This window comes from Geotrypetes seraphini, chromosome 7 (assembly GCF_902459505.1).
Source record: "Geotrypetes seraphini chromosome 7, aGeoSer1.1, whole genome shotgun sequence".
Classification (NCBI taxonomy): Eukaryota; Metazoa; Chordata; class Amphibia; order Gymnophiona; family Dermophiidae; genus Geotrypetes; species Geotrypetes seraphini.
In genome coordinates, this window is record NC_047090.1 from 8,009,898 (window position 1) to 8,026,803 (window position 16,906).

Here is a 16,906-nt window from a genome sequence, read left to right on the forward strand (position 1 = left end):
TGCAAATCGCAAGACAGCAAAAACATGATCAACACCAAATAAACATAAATCAATATATACTTAAAATGATGAAAATACGCATCATAAAAAAGGATAAAAATCATAATATAGAGGTAATCATCAAATCAACATGAAAACAAATCATAAAACAGCATAAATATAAAGATAGTTATCTATGGAACAAAAATAAATGTAAAACAAATTTTATTGTAAAGACAATAAATATGGATAGAAATGAGCACTTAGAAATTCTAAAGGAGGGCAGAATCCAAAAATCATAGAAAAGATAAAAGGACATTGTAAACAAAGGGGTCCTTTTATCAAGCCGCACTAGCGGGGCTAGCGCGTCGGACATTTCATCACGCGCTAACCCCCACGGCCGGCTAAAAAACTAACACCTGCTCAGTGCAGGCGTTAGCGGCTAGCGCGGCAGGCGGTTTAACGTGCAGTATTACGCGCGTTAAACCCCCACCGCATAGTATGTGCTAACAAGAACATGCTGAACCTACCCACAAGATGGTGCTGTTGTATTTGAATCAAAAACTATGAAAAAGAATCAAAGTAATGTAAAAAAAAGGGGCTTCAATAGAGAACTAAGGGGTCCTTTTGCTAAGGCGCGCTAGTGCATCTTAGTGCGTGCTAAAAATTAGCAGGCGCTAAATGCAAACGCGTCTGTTATGTCCTATGGATGCGTTAGCATTCAGCGCGCTAAGAAGTACTAGCACACCTTAGTAAAAGGACCCCTAAGTGTTTTCAAAGTATATATATATATATATATATATATATACATATACATACACTAGTCTTTAAGCCCGTTACATTAACGGGTGCTAGAATAGATGTGTCTGTCTGTCTGTCTTTCTCTTTCCTCGGCTGTCCACCACCACCCCTTTCCTTCTTCCTTTCTTTTACCTCCCCCATGTCCAGAATCACCCCTTCCCTGCTCCCCTCAGTCCAGCAGTAGGCCTTCTCCCTTCCTGTTACCTCTCCCCCTGTCCAGCAGCACCTCTTCCTTGCTCTCTCTGTCCAGCAGTAGGCCTTCTCCCTTTCTGTTACCTCCCCCCCTTGTCCAGCAGCAACTCTTCCCTGCTCCCCCTTCCAGCAGCACCCCTTACATGCTCCCATCTGACTTCCTGGTCCATTCGCATCTGCCCTCCTCTTCAAAGCAGCCCTGCTGAGGATCGCGGCCGGCTGTAACAAACCTTGCAGGCCGCTCTGCACTTCAATAGCACGTTCCCTCTGACGCGATCCCGTGCGTCAGAGGAAACGTGCTACCGAGGTGCAGAGCGACCTGTGAGGTTTGTTACCGCCGGCCGTGATCCTCAGCAGGGCTGCTTTGAAGAGGAGCAGCGGCAGCAGTTAGTGCGTGAGGGCGGGAGAGGGGAGTCGCCGGCGTGTTCCCTGTCTCCGTGTTCAAAAATGGAATTTGGCACGGAGGGACACAGCATGCTGTCAGGGGACACACCAGGATTTTATTATAGAGGATATACACATGTGCATGCAAAGCCACTAACAAGAAAGGATAAAGAGGTCCTCTCAGTGAATGAAATTTAAGATGAAGCTATAAGAAAAGCAATATATAGTGCCAGATGCCAAGAGACAGAGGGTCTACGGTTCTCATCTATAAAAATATGTATAAATGAATAAATATGCATACAGATACAAGTGACCTTCAAAATATGAGCTGGAAATCTACCTCTAAACATCACGCTTGCACTTGCGTGTAGTGAGGACTCGTAGAAAAATGGAAGTATGAGGAAGAATTCGACAAGAAACATGGGGCACGCTGCTATAATTGCAAAGAAACCATGGGTACTTATGCTTTTTTTATCATTTTAAGTATATACTGATTTATGTTTATTTGGTGTTGATCATGTTTTTGCTGTCTTGCGATTTGCATTTTAGTGATCTTATTGATGTTGTTTCTTTTACATTCATACCATGTGCATTTTTCAGACTATCCACTACACCCCTGAGGCAGGCTTCCTTTTGGAGGCCGAAACACGGACAGTATCGGGTCATCAAGACAAAGGACTTTATATTCATGTATTGATATATGTGTGTTTTATTTGAGTTGATATTATTTATTTATTCAATTTGCTATACCATTCTCCGAAGGGAGCTCAGAACAGTTTACATGAATTTATTCAGGTACTCAAGCATTTTCCCTGTCTGTCCTGGTGGGCTCACAATTTTATCTAATGTACCTGGGGCAATGGGGGGATTAAGTGACTTGCCCAGGGTCACAAGGAGCAGCGTGGGTTTGAACCCATAACCTCAGGGTGCTGAGGCTGTAGCTTTAACCACTGCGCCACACTCTCCCTTGTTGTTTTCAAGGTTGATGTGTACTGTCCCACTCCCCACTTGGTTTCTTCTTCAGTTTGTGCTCTGCTTGGGGTAGTGTCACCTAGTTTTATTTTCATAAAGACCCATTACATCTGTGTGATTTTGGTTTCCTAGACTTTGCAACGGTCTGTCAGGAATGTGCGGATTTCCATTTCCCTCAGCTTCAGGAGCAGCTGGAGGTGGTTCAGCAGGTTGTTCTCTATGCCAGAGCACAAAGTAGCAGAAAGTGGAAACTGCAGCAGGGTAAGTGTCAGCATGCCTGGAGAGAGACACCATCACACTGTGCACAGGGGGAGATGGGTTAGGTATGCCGAGACTGACTTTCTCTCCTTAATTAACCAAGATCCTCATCCAGGGTGACTAGATTTTCAGAAAGCTTTTGACAAAGTTCCTCATGAGAGGCTCCTGAGAAAATTAAAGAGTCATGGGATAGGTGGTAAAAGTTCAGTGGTGGATTAGGAGTTGATTATCGGACAGAAAACAGAGGGTAGGGTTAAATGGCCATTTTTCTCAATGGAGGAGAGTACACAGTGGAGTGCCACAGGGGTCTGTACTGAGACCTGTGCTATTTAACTTATTTATAAATGATCTGGAAATTGGAACGACGAGTGAGGCCATTAAATTTGCAGATGACACTAAGGGCTCCTTTTACAAAACTGTGATAGAGTTTTCAGCGCACGCAGAATTTTAGCACGCTAAACCCGCGCTACGCAGCTAGAACTAACGCCAGCTCAATGCTGGCGTTAGCATCTAGCATGTGCAGAAATTTAGCGCAGCTTTGTAAAAGGAGCCCTAAACTGTTCAAAGTTGTTAAAAACGCATGCGGATTGTGAAAAAGTGCAGGTGGACCATAGGAAATTGGAAGACTGGGAGTCCAAGTGGCAGATGAAATTGAATGTGGACAAAATATGCAAAGTGATGCATATTGGGAAGAATAACCTGAATCAGTTACCAGATGCTAGGGTCCACCTTGGGGTTTAGCGCCCAAGAAAAGGATCTGGGTGTCATTTTGCGGTAGCAGCCAAATAAAGAAACAAGATGCTAGGAATTATTTTTAAAAAGAGGTGATTTACAAGACTAAAAATGTTTATAATGCCTCTATGTCTATAATGCTCCATGGTGCGACCTCACCTGGAGTATTGCGTTCAGTTCTGATCTCCTTATCTCAAGAAACATATAGCTGTACTAGAAAAGGTTCAAAGAATAGCGACCAAGAATAAAGAGGATGGAACTCCTCTTGTATGAGGAAAGACTAAAAAGGTTAGGGCTCTTCAGCTTGGAAAAGAGACGGCTGAGGGTAGATATGATTGAAGTCTACAAAATCCTGAGTGCAGTAGAATGGGTACAAATGGATCGATTTTTCACTCCGTCAAAAATGACAAAGACTAGGGGACACTCGATGAAGTTACAGGGAAATACTTTTAAAACCAACAGGAGGAAATATTTCTTCACTCAGAGAATAATAAAACTCTGGAACGTATTGCCAAAGGTTGTGGTAAGAGGTTTTAAGAAAAGTTTGGACAATTTCCTCGAGGAAAAGTTTTTAGTCTGTTATTGAGAAAGACATGGGGAAAGCCACTGCTGGGGAGGGTCGTGACTCCTTTGTAGGCCCCTTTGCCACCCGCCCAGTGACTCCTTTTGAGCCCTTCCCCTGGTGCCGGTGGGAGCCCAGTTGCAGGAGTTTTATCAGGGGTGGGCCGAGACCACAACTAATCAGTGGATCCTGGAAGTGATTCAGGACGGTTATGCTCTGGAGTTTTCCTGGTCCTTGCCAGATTGTTTCCTCTCCTCCTTGTCAGGCAGCTTGGAAGAAGCAGGCTTTTCGTCAAACGCTGCAAAAGTTTCTTGACCTCAAAGTGGTGGTCCCAGTGCTCCCTCAGGCAATAAAGAGGGGAATTTATGGTCCATCTTGGATCTGGAGGATGTCAATAGGGCGCTCCAGGCTCCTTCTTTTCACATGGAGACTCTGGAGTACCTTGGAGTTCTCTTCGACACCTGTCTAGGGAGAGTCTTCCTTCCAGATGCACAAGTGTGCAAGTTGCAGTCACATTCACTTCCTGATGGATTGTTGGTGTCCTTGGGCACAGGATTTTCTACAGGTCTTGGGGTAATTGACAGCCTCCCTGGATGTGGTCAGGTGGGCTCGGGTTCACATGTGCCCACTTCAGTATTCTCTTCTTCGGTAGTGGTCACCTCAGATGCACAATCTGAACTCTTCCGTTCCTCTTCAGGGGTTAGTTTGTCGCAGCCTCCGCTGGTGGCTACAGTCTTCTAATCTGGTGCAAGGAGTGAATCTGGATCAGCGTCAGTGGACAGTGGTTATTATGGATGCCAGTCTCCTCGGTTGGGGAGCTCAATGTCTCAGTCACTCAAGGCAGTAGTCTCCGGAGGAGGCGTCCTGGTCAATCAATGTTCTGGAGACCAAAGCCAACCAGTTAGCATTGCTAGTGTTCCAGACAGTGCTGGAGGGCAAGTCACTTCGGGTTCTCTCAGAACATGCCACATCGGTGGCTTACATCAATCATTAGGGGGGAACCAAGAGTCGTCTGGTGGCACAGGAGGCTTCTCTGCTCATGGCTTGGGCACAGACTCATCTTCTGGACATCTCGGCTTCCCACATAGGAGTGGAAAATGTTAAGGCGGACTTTCGCAGTCGTCACATGCTAGATCCTGGCGAGTGGTGTTTCAGTCCCGCAGCCTTTGTGTTGATTGTGCAGGCTTGGGGCCAGCTGGTCATGGACCTGATGGCCATGGGTGTCAATGCCAAAGTGCCAAGGTTCTTCAGTCGGTGCAGAGATTTCCAGGCCAAGAGGCTTGATGCTCTGGTGCAGACTTGGCTGACAGACAGCCTCCTATATGTTTTTTTCCCATGGCCAATGGTGGGCGGAATCCTTTTTCACATTGCTCGTCACATTGGCCGCGTGATCCTGGTGGCTCAGGACTGGTATGCAAATCTGATTCGTCTTCTCCTGGCAGATCCTCTTCCGCTGCCCCTCTTGCCCGATCTTCTGACACAGGGTCTCATTTCAATGTTCAATCCATGTCTCTTTTGTCTTAAGGCTTGGCTCTTGAAAGGGAAAGTAAGTAAAAAAGGTTATTCAGATAAGGTGATCTCCACCCTCTTGGGTTCCCAGAGACTGTCCACCTCTCGGGCTTATGTGCGAGTTTGATGTCTCTTTGAGGAGTGGTGTTCCACGTGTGGCATGGTTCCCTTTCGCACTTCTTTGCCTCGCATCTTGGAGTTCTTTCAGGATGGTCTGGACAGGGGCTTTGCCTGGTCCTCCGAGTTCAGCTTGCGGCTTTGTCTACATTTCGCAGTTTGTTGCATGGTCGGCATTTGGCCTCTTCTCTGGATGTGATTAGCTTTTTCAGAGCAGCAAACTTGCTCCATCCTCCAGTTTGGCGTTTGGTTCCAGCCTGGGATCTCAATCTGGTTCTTTCCTTGCTCGTGCACCTCCTTTTGAGTCTCTTTGCTCCTGCACATTTTTATTTATTTTATTTATTTTTTTAAAACATTTATAATCTGCCTTTTTACCAAAGCAGCTCACAATACACATACACAATTTAAAATACATACAGTCTTATAAGACCAAGTACATAACAGATAAAAAGCAGAGGTCAAATATACAATTGCAGGGTCTTACTCTTAAGGCGGTCTTCCTGGTGGCATTACTTTTGCGAGATGTGTTTCCGAACTGCAGGCCTTTTTGTGTAGGCCTCCCTTCCGGGAGTTCTCTAGGGAGCGGGTTGTTCTGCGGCCGGTTCCCTCTTTTCTGCCGAATGTCAACCAGTTTGTGGACCTACCAGTGTTGGGTAGTTAGAAAGACTCTTTGGAGTAGAAACAGTTGAACAAGTTAGATGTTGGTAGAGTCCTTCACTCTTATGTTCAGCGGACTCAGGATTTCCAGAAATTAGATCATCTTTTTGTAAGGCTACCATTGCGCAATGGATCAAGGATGGTATCGCTTCAGCGTACCTTCTTCAGAAGAAGCCTATTCCAGAATTTCTAAAAGCTCATTCCACTCAAGGCCAGGCAGCTTCTTGGGCTGAGTCTTCTCTTATACTTCCGGTGGATATCTGTAAAGCTGCGGTTTGGTCTTCTCGCCATTCTTTTGTGTGACACAACCGTGTGGTCGTTCAGGCGCGTCGGGAGGCGTTGTTTGGTAAGCGTGTTCTTGTAGTGGCTCTTATGTTTGTCGGGGGTCCCACCCATGATGGGTACTACTTTGGTACGTCCCATCAGTTTCTGTGCCAGTGTGGAGGGACGATAAAGAAGAAAAAAATTAGGTTCTTACCTGCTAATTTTCTTTCTTTTAGTCCCTTCAGACCGGCTCAGACCCTGCCCTGTTGTTTTTTATTCGGAGTTTTGCGCAAAGAGTACTTTTTTTTTCTGCAGTATCTTTTTGTCTGGGTTGTTAGAGGAGATTAAAAGAACAGCGGCGTTTGGTTCATCTGTCATAATTGGCGAGCAGCGGAGACGTTTTTGAAAGTTCTAATCAATATGCTACAGTGTTTTCCATTTGAGTGCCATTGGTGTTTATAGTTCAGTTATTAAGTTCTTAGTTAGTGCTGCTTGGCTATTCGTCAGACTGATTGTAGATGGGACAGCACAGCCTACTTTTACTACAGGCAAAAGTCAATGTCTGTCGCCACCTGCTGGCAGAGGAACATAAACCCATCCGTTTTTGTGCCGGTCCTGAGGGACTAAAAGAAAGAAAATTAGCAGATAAGAACCTAATTTCTTCATTTGATACAGCTCCACTGACTTCAGAGCCTGGGAATTGTGTGTTGGTTATGTAGGTTTTTTGTTGTCTTTTATAATGACATTCAGTTAGGATTTCTGCAGGGTTGTATGAATGTTAAACCACAGAAAGGTACATGGAAGCCCCCATCTCCGCAGTATTCAGGAGTGCATTTCTTCTTCTGCATATCTGCCTTATTGTACTTCAAGCGGGAACAGTTTTAAGGGTCATGCTGTAACTGTTTGAATAACATAGCCCACAAATGATTTATTTATTTAAAAAATTTGTAAGCTGCACTATATGCAATTCTAGAAAATAAAAAATTGTCCAAGGTGAAGGATTTATTAAAACAAACACGTAAATACATCTAGGGCCAGAACCTCTAGAAACACGGACCCTACACGGGCCATGTTTTGACACAATTGTCTTCTTCAGGGGTCCTTTGGATAAAATGTGTATAGGACCCCTGAAGAAGACAATTGTGTCGAAACACGGACCGTGTAGGGTCCGTGTTTCTAGAGGTTCTGGCCCTAGATGTATTTATGTGGATTACGTGTTTGTTTTAATAAAGCCTTCACCTTGGACATCAACTCTCCACAATTTTTTGTTTCCTTGTGTGTTTTTTGTGGAGTGAAGAGGGTCCATTTCTTTTGTTGCTCTATGCTATTCTAGCCAGCTGGAAGGGAAAAGGCCATAAACGGTTTATTTTTAAGAAAGTGACTTACATTTTATGCAAAGTTGTTGGAAAGTTTACAGAGCATTTGATGTATGTTTGTGCAGAAGAAACACGTGTGTCTACATAGATCTTTCCGGAACTACTACTGCTTCTATCGAGGTTGTTGTGTCCTAGTCAGAACTCTCTTTGTGGGCTGTGGTGAGTCAGTCATAGGAGTGGGTTCATGCAGGTATTTAAAGAAGCGACTTTTCCTTCAGGAAGCACCCCCTGGTAACTCAATCCCAGTGACCTGAGGGAACTTGTCAGGGGTTCTTGCCTTACTTCCTGATGACACCTACAAAATTGACCTTGTGGTCCCAAGGTACTAATTTTATCTTGGTTGTCACCACTGTGTTTTCTGATTGCTGGTGCTCGACTGCTCCCGAAAATAGACCTGTTCTTTTCTGCTTGTGTAAATGTTCAGGGTTAAGTGCGGCCTGTAGTGGGCTGCCAGTAGCATATCCTGTCTGCAAATGAAATGGTCTCTAGCCTTCAGCCTGCTGAAACAGGTGGGAATTGTGCTTTTATATCTTTGACAAGCTAATTGTTGATCAGTCGGTGGTTTTTAATAGGAAAGTTAGTCAAATGTTTAGTGTTATTTAATTTCTTTATTCATCTGAATAATCTTTTAGGGCTCCTTTTTACAAAGGTGCGCTAAACGCTAACATGTGCATGTTAGTCTATGGACACGTTAGCTTTTAGCGCGCGCTAGAAATGCTTAGCGCACCTTTGTAAAAGAGGGGGTTAGTGTCGCTAGCATCGGTTCTTGTAAGTTCAGAATACTAATCCTGTCTCATTTCTGTTGGTCTGCTTTTATAAAAAGAGATCACTTTTCTCCATGTTATTCTTAATTCCTCAGTTTGATGTTTCCTTCCTGCTCGTTTTAGAGTCATTAATTCAGTTGAGAAGGGAATCACAAGTAAACATAGAAACATAGAAAAAGACGGCAGATAAGGGCCGCGGCCCATCTAGTCTGCCCACCCCAATGACCCTCCCCTATTTAACTCTGTGCAGAGATCCCACGTGACGATCCCATTTCTTCTTAAAATCAGGCACGCTGCTTGCCTCGATCACCTGAAGTGGAAGTCTATAAGTAGATCGGCTAACGTCATAATGCCGCTTTACAGAGCAATGGTCAGGCCACACCTGGAGTATTGTATCCAGCATTGGTCTCCCTACCTGAAGAAGGATATAACCCTGCTGGAAAGGGTACAGAGGCAAGCTACAAAGCTAGTAAAAGGTATGGGAAATTTGAGCTACAAAGAACGCCTCAGAAAACTGAGCTTGTTCACTCTAGAGAAAAGAAGAATGCGTGGAGATATGATAGAGACTTTTAAAATACTAAAAGGACTAGATAAAATCCAGCAAGATGCATCGTTATTCACGTTGTCAAATGTGACTCGGACGAGAGGTCATGTACTGAAATTGAGAGGCGACAGGCCCAGGACAAATGTCAGGAAGTTCTGTTTCGCACAGCGAGTGATGGACACTTGGAACGCTCTCCCGGAGGAGGTTGTGACGGAGACCTCCATTATAGGATTCAAGGGCAAGTTGGATGCATACCTCCTTGCAAATCACATTGAGGGATACAGGTAAACAAGGCCTCAATATGAAGCACCTAGTTGGGCCTCCGCGTGTGCGGGTCACCGGACTGGATGGACCAAGGGTCTGATTCGGTGAAGGCATTTCTTATGTTCTTATGTTCTCTCTTTTTTGCAAAGGGGCTTGTCCATTGTCCTAGGACTATTGGACTACTGCAATATCCTCTACCTATCATGCCCCAAAAACTTGATAAAACAACTACAGACCATTCAAAATACAGCCCTCAGACTGATCTACTCACTTGGAAAATTTGACCCTATCACCAATGCCTACCTAGACTCACACTGGCTACCGTACGAGCTCAAATTCAATTTAAATTTTTATGTCTATTATTCAAAGCAATAAAAGGAATTACACCTACCTACCTACATAACCGCCTAAATCGAAACCTCACATCCAGACTAAGGAGAATCCAGACCCCATTCTCCTACCCACCACTCAAGGGTAATCAGCGCAAGAAGATGTATGATGGCCTCCTAGCGATGCAGGCAGCGAAATTGGACCTATCTATTTCCAACCTGCTGACAGCAACAAGTGACTTTAAATCATTTCGAAAAGAACTCAAAACTCTGCTATTCAAAAAATCTATAGAGTTCTCCTCACCTTCCCTGCAATCTCCCCGTTGTCTTCCTACCACTCTTGTAACTCAATTATGTAACCAGCCCCTAAACTGCAACTTCCCTAAATTCAATCCTCTTATTTCTATCTATCCTCAGTTGCTCCTCAAAGCCTCTACTATGTAACTAGCCCTAAATTGTAACTTCCTGGAAATGTCCAGCCATCTTCTAATGTACTCCGCTTAGAACTGCAAGGTACAGGCGGAATAGAAGTCACTAATGTAATGTAATGTAATGTCTTACTATTAGATTCCACTGTTTAAAAAAGTTTATTGGGTTATCTATGTGATCACAATCTAAATTGTTCCAGAATCCAACTGGATCTCTCTTTTTCCTAAATTCTAGAAACTCATTCATATTTATAAACTAAACTAAACTAAAACTTAGTTTATAGACCGAGTCATCAACCAGGAGGAGCTCGACTCGGTTTACAATAATGTAAAATATAAGACATAAATTTGACAAGAAAAAGTAGACTGAAATAGTTAATTTCCAAAATGCTTAGCAAACAAAAAAGATTTCAGAACTTTCCAGAACAAAGCAAAAGAACCTAAACTTCTTAGTATATCAGGTTGTTTAATCTCTAACCAATCCCTCAACAAAAATGCCTTGTTACCCACTGACCTAATATTTACGTAAAAGCACTGGAGTTGGGCTTACTCAGGAATCTGTAGTTGGAAACACGAAATGACTTTTAGATTTCTGTGATTTTTTTTCCCCCCCTTTTTTCTTAGGTCTTATCCGAATGTTTATATTTTCCACATTTAGATCTTTTTCATAGACTAAGGGCTCCTTTTATAAAAGGTGCGCTAGCGGTTTTAGTGCGTGCTAGCCGCTACCGCCTGCTTTTAAGCAGATGGTAATTTTTCTGCTTGCGCATCTTTGTAAAAGGAGCCCTAAATTATTGTAATACCCAACTGAAAAAGTAGGCATATTTTTGGCATCTGCTGCTATATATTGGTTTTCTAAATTTGAGAATTCTATACCTGATGTGAGCCACTTTGTAAGTAGGAGATATAAAATAAAACCATCATTTTGCAGACATGTTTAAGGAGTGGAATTTGAAAAAGTGAACCTGGTTGTAGATAAAAGATTAATAATAATCAATTGTATTTCAATGAACTGGATAAGTAAAAACAATTTGGAAGTAATTAAAAAAAAAATTAAGAAAAAAAATATCCCTTGGTGGAAGCATTAATATAACAACTTTAACCCCTGAGGAAAGTTCTAAGATCTAATCTAATCTAATCTAAACCTTAAGCAGTGGCGTACCTAGGGTATGTGGCACCCGGGGCCCATCATTTTTTGACACCCCCCCCCCCCCCCATGTAAAAAATTTTTTTTTTTTTTTTTTTTTTTTTGCAATAACCATGAAATGGAATAAATGGTCAGAATAGAAACAGGCAGTGAAAATTTTCTTTTATTGAACCTCATATATGTAACCATTATTCCAAACATAACATAACATAAATTATGTCTAAATTGTCATGACATTAGAAGTACATATGGAGTAGTTGCAGGTGATGCTTGGGACAGTTCTGATTGTGTTAGTTCGGTTTTATGTGTTTTTTGAATAGAAGGGTTTTTATTTCTTTTTGAAGGTTTTGCAGTCTGTGGTTGATATCAATTGGTTGTAGAGTTGGGGGTCGAGTGTTGCAGCTCGAATGGCTAGGAGGTTGTCGAACAGTTTTTTTCTTTTGACGTTTTTGGTTGGAGGGTGTGTGAATGGTGCACAAGTTCTCCTATGTCTGTTTGAAGTGGATTGAATTATTTAGCTGAAGAAATTAGTTACCCCCCATTCCACACACATTAATTCTCTTCCATTTTTGTTCCCATTATAAAAAACACTGATAAGTTCCCAGAAAAAAAATACATTAAAATAAGAAGTGAAAACAAAGGCCCCTACAGATGAGAACATAACATAAGAATAGCCTAACTGGGTCAGACCAATGGTCCATCATGCCCAGTAGCCCATTCTCATGGTAGCCAATCCAGGACACTAATACCTGGTCAAAACCCAAAGAGTAGCAACATTCCATGCTACCGATCCAGGGCAAGCAGACACTTCCCCCATGTCTTAATAACAGATTATGGACTTTTCCTCCAGGAATTTGTCCAAATCTTTCTTAAAACCAGCTACACTATCTGCTTTTACCATAACTTCTGGCCACTTCATTTTTAAGTTTAGATCTTTCCTTTCAAACAGAGACCTTGCTAGATGTCAAATACAGCACAAGGTAACTTCACATGGACTTAGCTGTGCAGGAAATGTGAATCTCCTCATACACCCACCATATAGTGCAAAAATGTGCAAAGGTCTGTTTTTTTCTTTCGATCACTACATAGCCTAATGCCACACAAGCAGCGCTGTTACAAACATATTCTGTAGGTCAATGCTAAGGATAACAAAGTTTCCTTCCTTGGACCAGAAGGAGATAAACCACTGGAAGAGATCCCAAAACAACACCCAAAGACCCACTCAGTGTGTGAATCAGTTGAGTGGAGTGGACTAACTGGGGGGTGGAAATGGGCCCGGAGTTTGCTCAGCAGAATTTCCCAGACCACCTCTTCCTCTCAACACATTGACACGCTGCCACCATCACCACTAGGAACACCTCACTGGGTAGGCCAGCTATGCTATAAACTTTATAAAACACATTATTATATTTTCTTATAAAGCACATATTTTAACTGACCTCTCCGACATCCTCAGCCTTTCCATTCACAAAAATAGAAGGAAGAAAAGTTCCCATTTCCTGCTGTCTCATGTCCCCGGCCTATACAATATTTTTTTTCTGCAGACCCTTCAAAAGTCTGACCAAATCCTCGTTTCACTTGCATTATAAAGTACTGAGGATGCCATCTCTCCCCAATCCCAGGTCCTAAAGTCTAAGACAGTAGCGCAAACTAATGCTGCCAGATACAGGAAAAAAAAATTTTGATTCGATTCAGCCCTATTGAATTGGTTTTTCAATTCGATTTTCCTGCCCAGTTGGGTGATTTTTTTCAAAACTCCTGGTGGGTTTTATAGCTTTTTCACCCCCTTTGGCTTCTCCTAACCACACTGGCGCTGTGGTGTAAATAAAATAAAGAAACAAAAAGGACTTTTCCTCTTTCTGTTAAATCCTAGCTCACGTTTGCAGTCCAACAACAGCTCTGGCAGGATACACATTTCAAATCTGACATGTTATAATCACAAAACAGAAAATAAAATTAATTTTTCTACCTTTTGTTGTCTGGTTATATTTCAAATCTTGTTGGTCCAAGGCTCTGGTTTTCTTCTGATAACTTGCTTGCCAGGGTCTCCTTCTTTCTGCATGCTAACCATCCATCTGCCAACTCTGTCCTCCCTTTCCATTTCCCTTCCCTTCCCAGGAAGTCTGGTATCTTTCCTTTTTTTCATCTCCCTCCACAGATCCACCTTTTCTTAAATACCCTTTCATTCGGCATCTCTCCCTCCTTCCCCACCATCCCAGAGTCCACCATCTCTCCGTTTCTTTTCCTAATTACCCTCCTATCCAGTATCTCTATCCCTCCTCCACACCATCCCTTGTGTCCAATTTCTCTCCCTTTCTGTTCCTTCCCTCCCTAAATCCCATGGTCCATCATCTCTCTCCCTCTCCTCTATTTTCAGACCCATTATTTCTTCCCCCCCCAAAGTTTGGCATATGCATGTCTCTTTGAACACCCCCTTCCCTCCGTGTACTTCTAAATCATGGTCCCCCCCAAAGGCCTGTCCCCCCTTAAAGGTCTGCCTGTCCCACCTTGAAGGCCTGCACCCCCCTTGAAGGCCTGTCCCTTCCCCTTGTAGGCCTGTCCCCCCCTTGAAGGCCTGCCTGCCTGTCCCCCCCTTGAAGGTCTGCACCCCCCGAAGGCCTGCACCCCCCCGAAGGCCTGTCCCCCACTTGAAGGCCTGTCCCACTCCCTTGTAGCTTCTCCCCCCCCTTGTAGGCCTGTCCCCCCTTGAAGGCCTGCCTGCCTGCCTTTCCCCCCTTGAAGGCCTGTCCCCCCTTGAAGGCCTGCACCCCCTTGAAGGCCTGCACCACCCCCCTCGAAGGCCTGCACTCCCTTGAAGGGCTGCACCCCCCCCCCGAAGGCCTGTCCCCCACTTGAAGGCTTGTACCACCCCCTTGTAGCTTCTCCCCCCCCTTGTAGGCCTGTCCCCCCCTTGATGGCCTGCCTGCCTGCCTTTCCCCCCCTTGAAGGCCTGCACCCCCTTGAAGGACTGCACCCCCCCCCCGAAGGCCTGCACTCCCTTGAAGGTCTGCACCCCCCCGAAGGCCTGGCCCCCCCTTGAAGGCCTGTCCCACCCCCTTGTAGGCCTGTCCCCCCCTTGTAGGCCTGTCCCCCCTTTAAGGCCTGCCTGCCTGCCTTTCCCCCCCTTGAAGGCCTGTCTCCCCCTTGAAGGCCTGCACCCCCCTTGAAGGCCTGCCCCCCCCCTTGAAGGCCTGTCCCCCCCCCTTGTAGGCCTGTCCCCCCCCCCCTTGTAGGCCTGTCCCCCCCTTGAAGGCCTGCCTGCCTTTCCCCCCTTGAAGGCCTGTTCCCCCCCTTGAAGGCCTGCACCCCCTTGAAGGTCTGCACCCCCCCAAAGGCCTACACCCCCCCCCGAAGGCCTGCACCCCCCTGAAGGCCTGCCTGCCCCCCTTGAAGGCCTGCACCCCTTGAAGGTCTGCACCCCCCCCCCCGAAGGCCTGTCCCCCCTTGAAGGCCTGCCTGCCTGCCTGTCACCCCCCTCCCCCTTGAAAGCCTGCTTGCCTGCCCGCCCGCCCCACCCTGAAGGCCTGATGCCCCGACCCACCCCGCAGGACCGCTCGCCCCCCTGGCCTCCCCGCACCACCTATGAACAGCCGCAGCAGGATCGCGAAGTCAGCGTCAGCGATCCCTGCGCTGCTTCCTGCGCCACGGTCCCGCCCCTCCTCTGACGTCAGAGGTGGGGCGGGATCGCGGCGCAGGAAGCAGCGCAGGGATGCTGACGCTGACTTCGCGATCCTGCTGCGGGCTGCTTCACAGGTGGTGCAGGAAGGTCAGTGGGGCGAGCGGTCCTTCGGGGGTGGCGGGGGACTGAACGGCAAGGCCGGGAACACCCCCTTAGGGCTGGTACCCGGGGCGGCCCCCCCCCCCCCCCCCCCCCCCTAGGTACGCCACTGACCTTAAGTTTATATACCGCATCATCTCCATGAGAATGGAGCTCGACACGGTTTACAAGAACTTAAAATAGTGGGTAGAGAAGAAGAAAAAAGGATTACATGAACTTATGTGTAGAAGGGGGGAGAGAAAGGGGGGAAGGATAGAGCTACAATTTGCTGAAAAGCCAGGTTTTCAGTTGTTTGCAGAATAACTGAAGGGAGCTCAGGTTCCGCAGCGGGGTGGTGAGGTCGTTCCAAAGACCTGTGATTTTGAAGAGAAGGGATTTTCCCAGTTTGCCTGAATAGTGGATGCCGCATGGAGAGGGGAAGGCTAGTTTAAGCCTTTGGGCAGTTCTGGAGGAGTCGGGACTGGAGGAGTTGAAAGACAGTGGGATAAGAGGAGGCAGGATTCCGTGAATGATCTTGAAAGCCAGGCAGGAACATTTGAAATGGATTCTGGAGATTATTGGGAGCCAGTGAAGTTTGGCAAGGAGTGGGGAGGCATGGTCAGACTTGCGTTTTGAGAAGATCAGTTTGGCTGCAGTATTCTGGATTAGCTGGAGTCTTAGAATACTTTTTTTTGATAGATTTAAGTAGATGGCGTTGCAGTAATCTAGTTTGGAGAGGATGATGGATTGGACAAGGATGGAAAAGTGTTGTTGGCTGAAGTAGGATCTAGCTTTCCTCAGCATGTGAAGGCTGAAAAAGCATGATTTTGCCAAGGAGTTGAGGTGGTCATTGAGGGAGAGAGAGGAATCGATAGTGATACCAAGGACCTGCTTGTGCTGGTTCCAATCTCAAAGTGGCTGCTAGGACCTCCCATGGCAGGCTTGCAAGTCTGCCTTGAGAATCCCAGCAGCCGTTTGGGCTGAGGAACCAGCAGAAGCAAGAGTGACTGGGGATCACTCTTGCCCAGAAGAAGCTACTAGATCACCCATGCATTTAAAGGTAGGTCTGGGAGGGGTTAGTCTTTGGGTGGCTGAGTAACTTGAGAGAAGGGTAGGAGTAGAGAATTTTTCAACCAAAAATACAATGGCATTATAGGCTGATTTCAAAACCGAAATTCGATCAGCCTCTCTAACACTTACCTGTAAATTACATGTTATGTGAAAGATGCGTGTATTTACAGAATTGTGAAAGACAAATTTTTCAGGATTTACATATGTGCATATAAGTTGGTATTATAACAATTTCTGCATGTAATTAGTATATATTTGTTAGGCCTCCCTTCCCCACCCCTACAAACTCTTCTTAGAAATGCCTAAGAGGCATGACTGGTGGTAAGAACCTGTAACTTGTGTTCCAGAATCGGTGAGCAGGAACGAAGAAGAAGAAGAAAAATCTAAGAACAGTGATCTAAACCAATCAAATATGTTACCTGGTGAGTGTGTGTATGTATTTTATCTCTTTTACCCCTCCCCCCACCCTTTTACTAAGCCACGGTAGAGATTTCTGCTGCAGCCCAGAGCACTAAATACTCCCGACACTGCTTCGATGCTCATAGAATTCCGGGCCCCAGGCCATGGTAGAAACCTCTACCACAGCCTAGTAAAGGGAGGGGGGGGGTTAAAAATACCCTAAACCAGGGGTGTCAAAGTCCCTCCTCGAGGGCCGCAATCCAGTCGTATTTTCAGGATTTCCTCAATGAATATGCATGAGATCTATTAGCATACAATGAAAGCAGTGCATGCAAATAGATCTCATGCATATTCATTGGGGAAATCCTGAAAATCCGACTGGATTGCGGCCCTCGAGGAG

General features: G+C 45.3%; 1 protein-coding gene across 7 annotated transcripts in view; it reads left to right on the forward strand.

Moving 5' to 3' along the window:
* Window positions 1–16,906, forward strand: part of C7H12orf4 (chromosome 7 C12orf4 homolog) — a 96,551-nt gene that overhangs the window by 31,519 nt on the left and 48,126 nt on the right. For all 7 annotated transcript variants that reach the window (XM_033952027.1, XM_033952031.1, XM_033952029.1 and 4 more), the window contains 2 exons: window positions 2,461–2,589; window positions 16,455–16,529. In XM_033952027.1, the coding sequence (XP_033807918.1) occupies window positions 2,461–2,589; window positions 16,455–16,529 (204 nt within the window). The remainder of the gene's footprint in view (window positions 1–2,460; window positions 2,590–16,454; window positions 16,530–16,906) is intronic.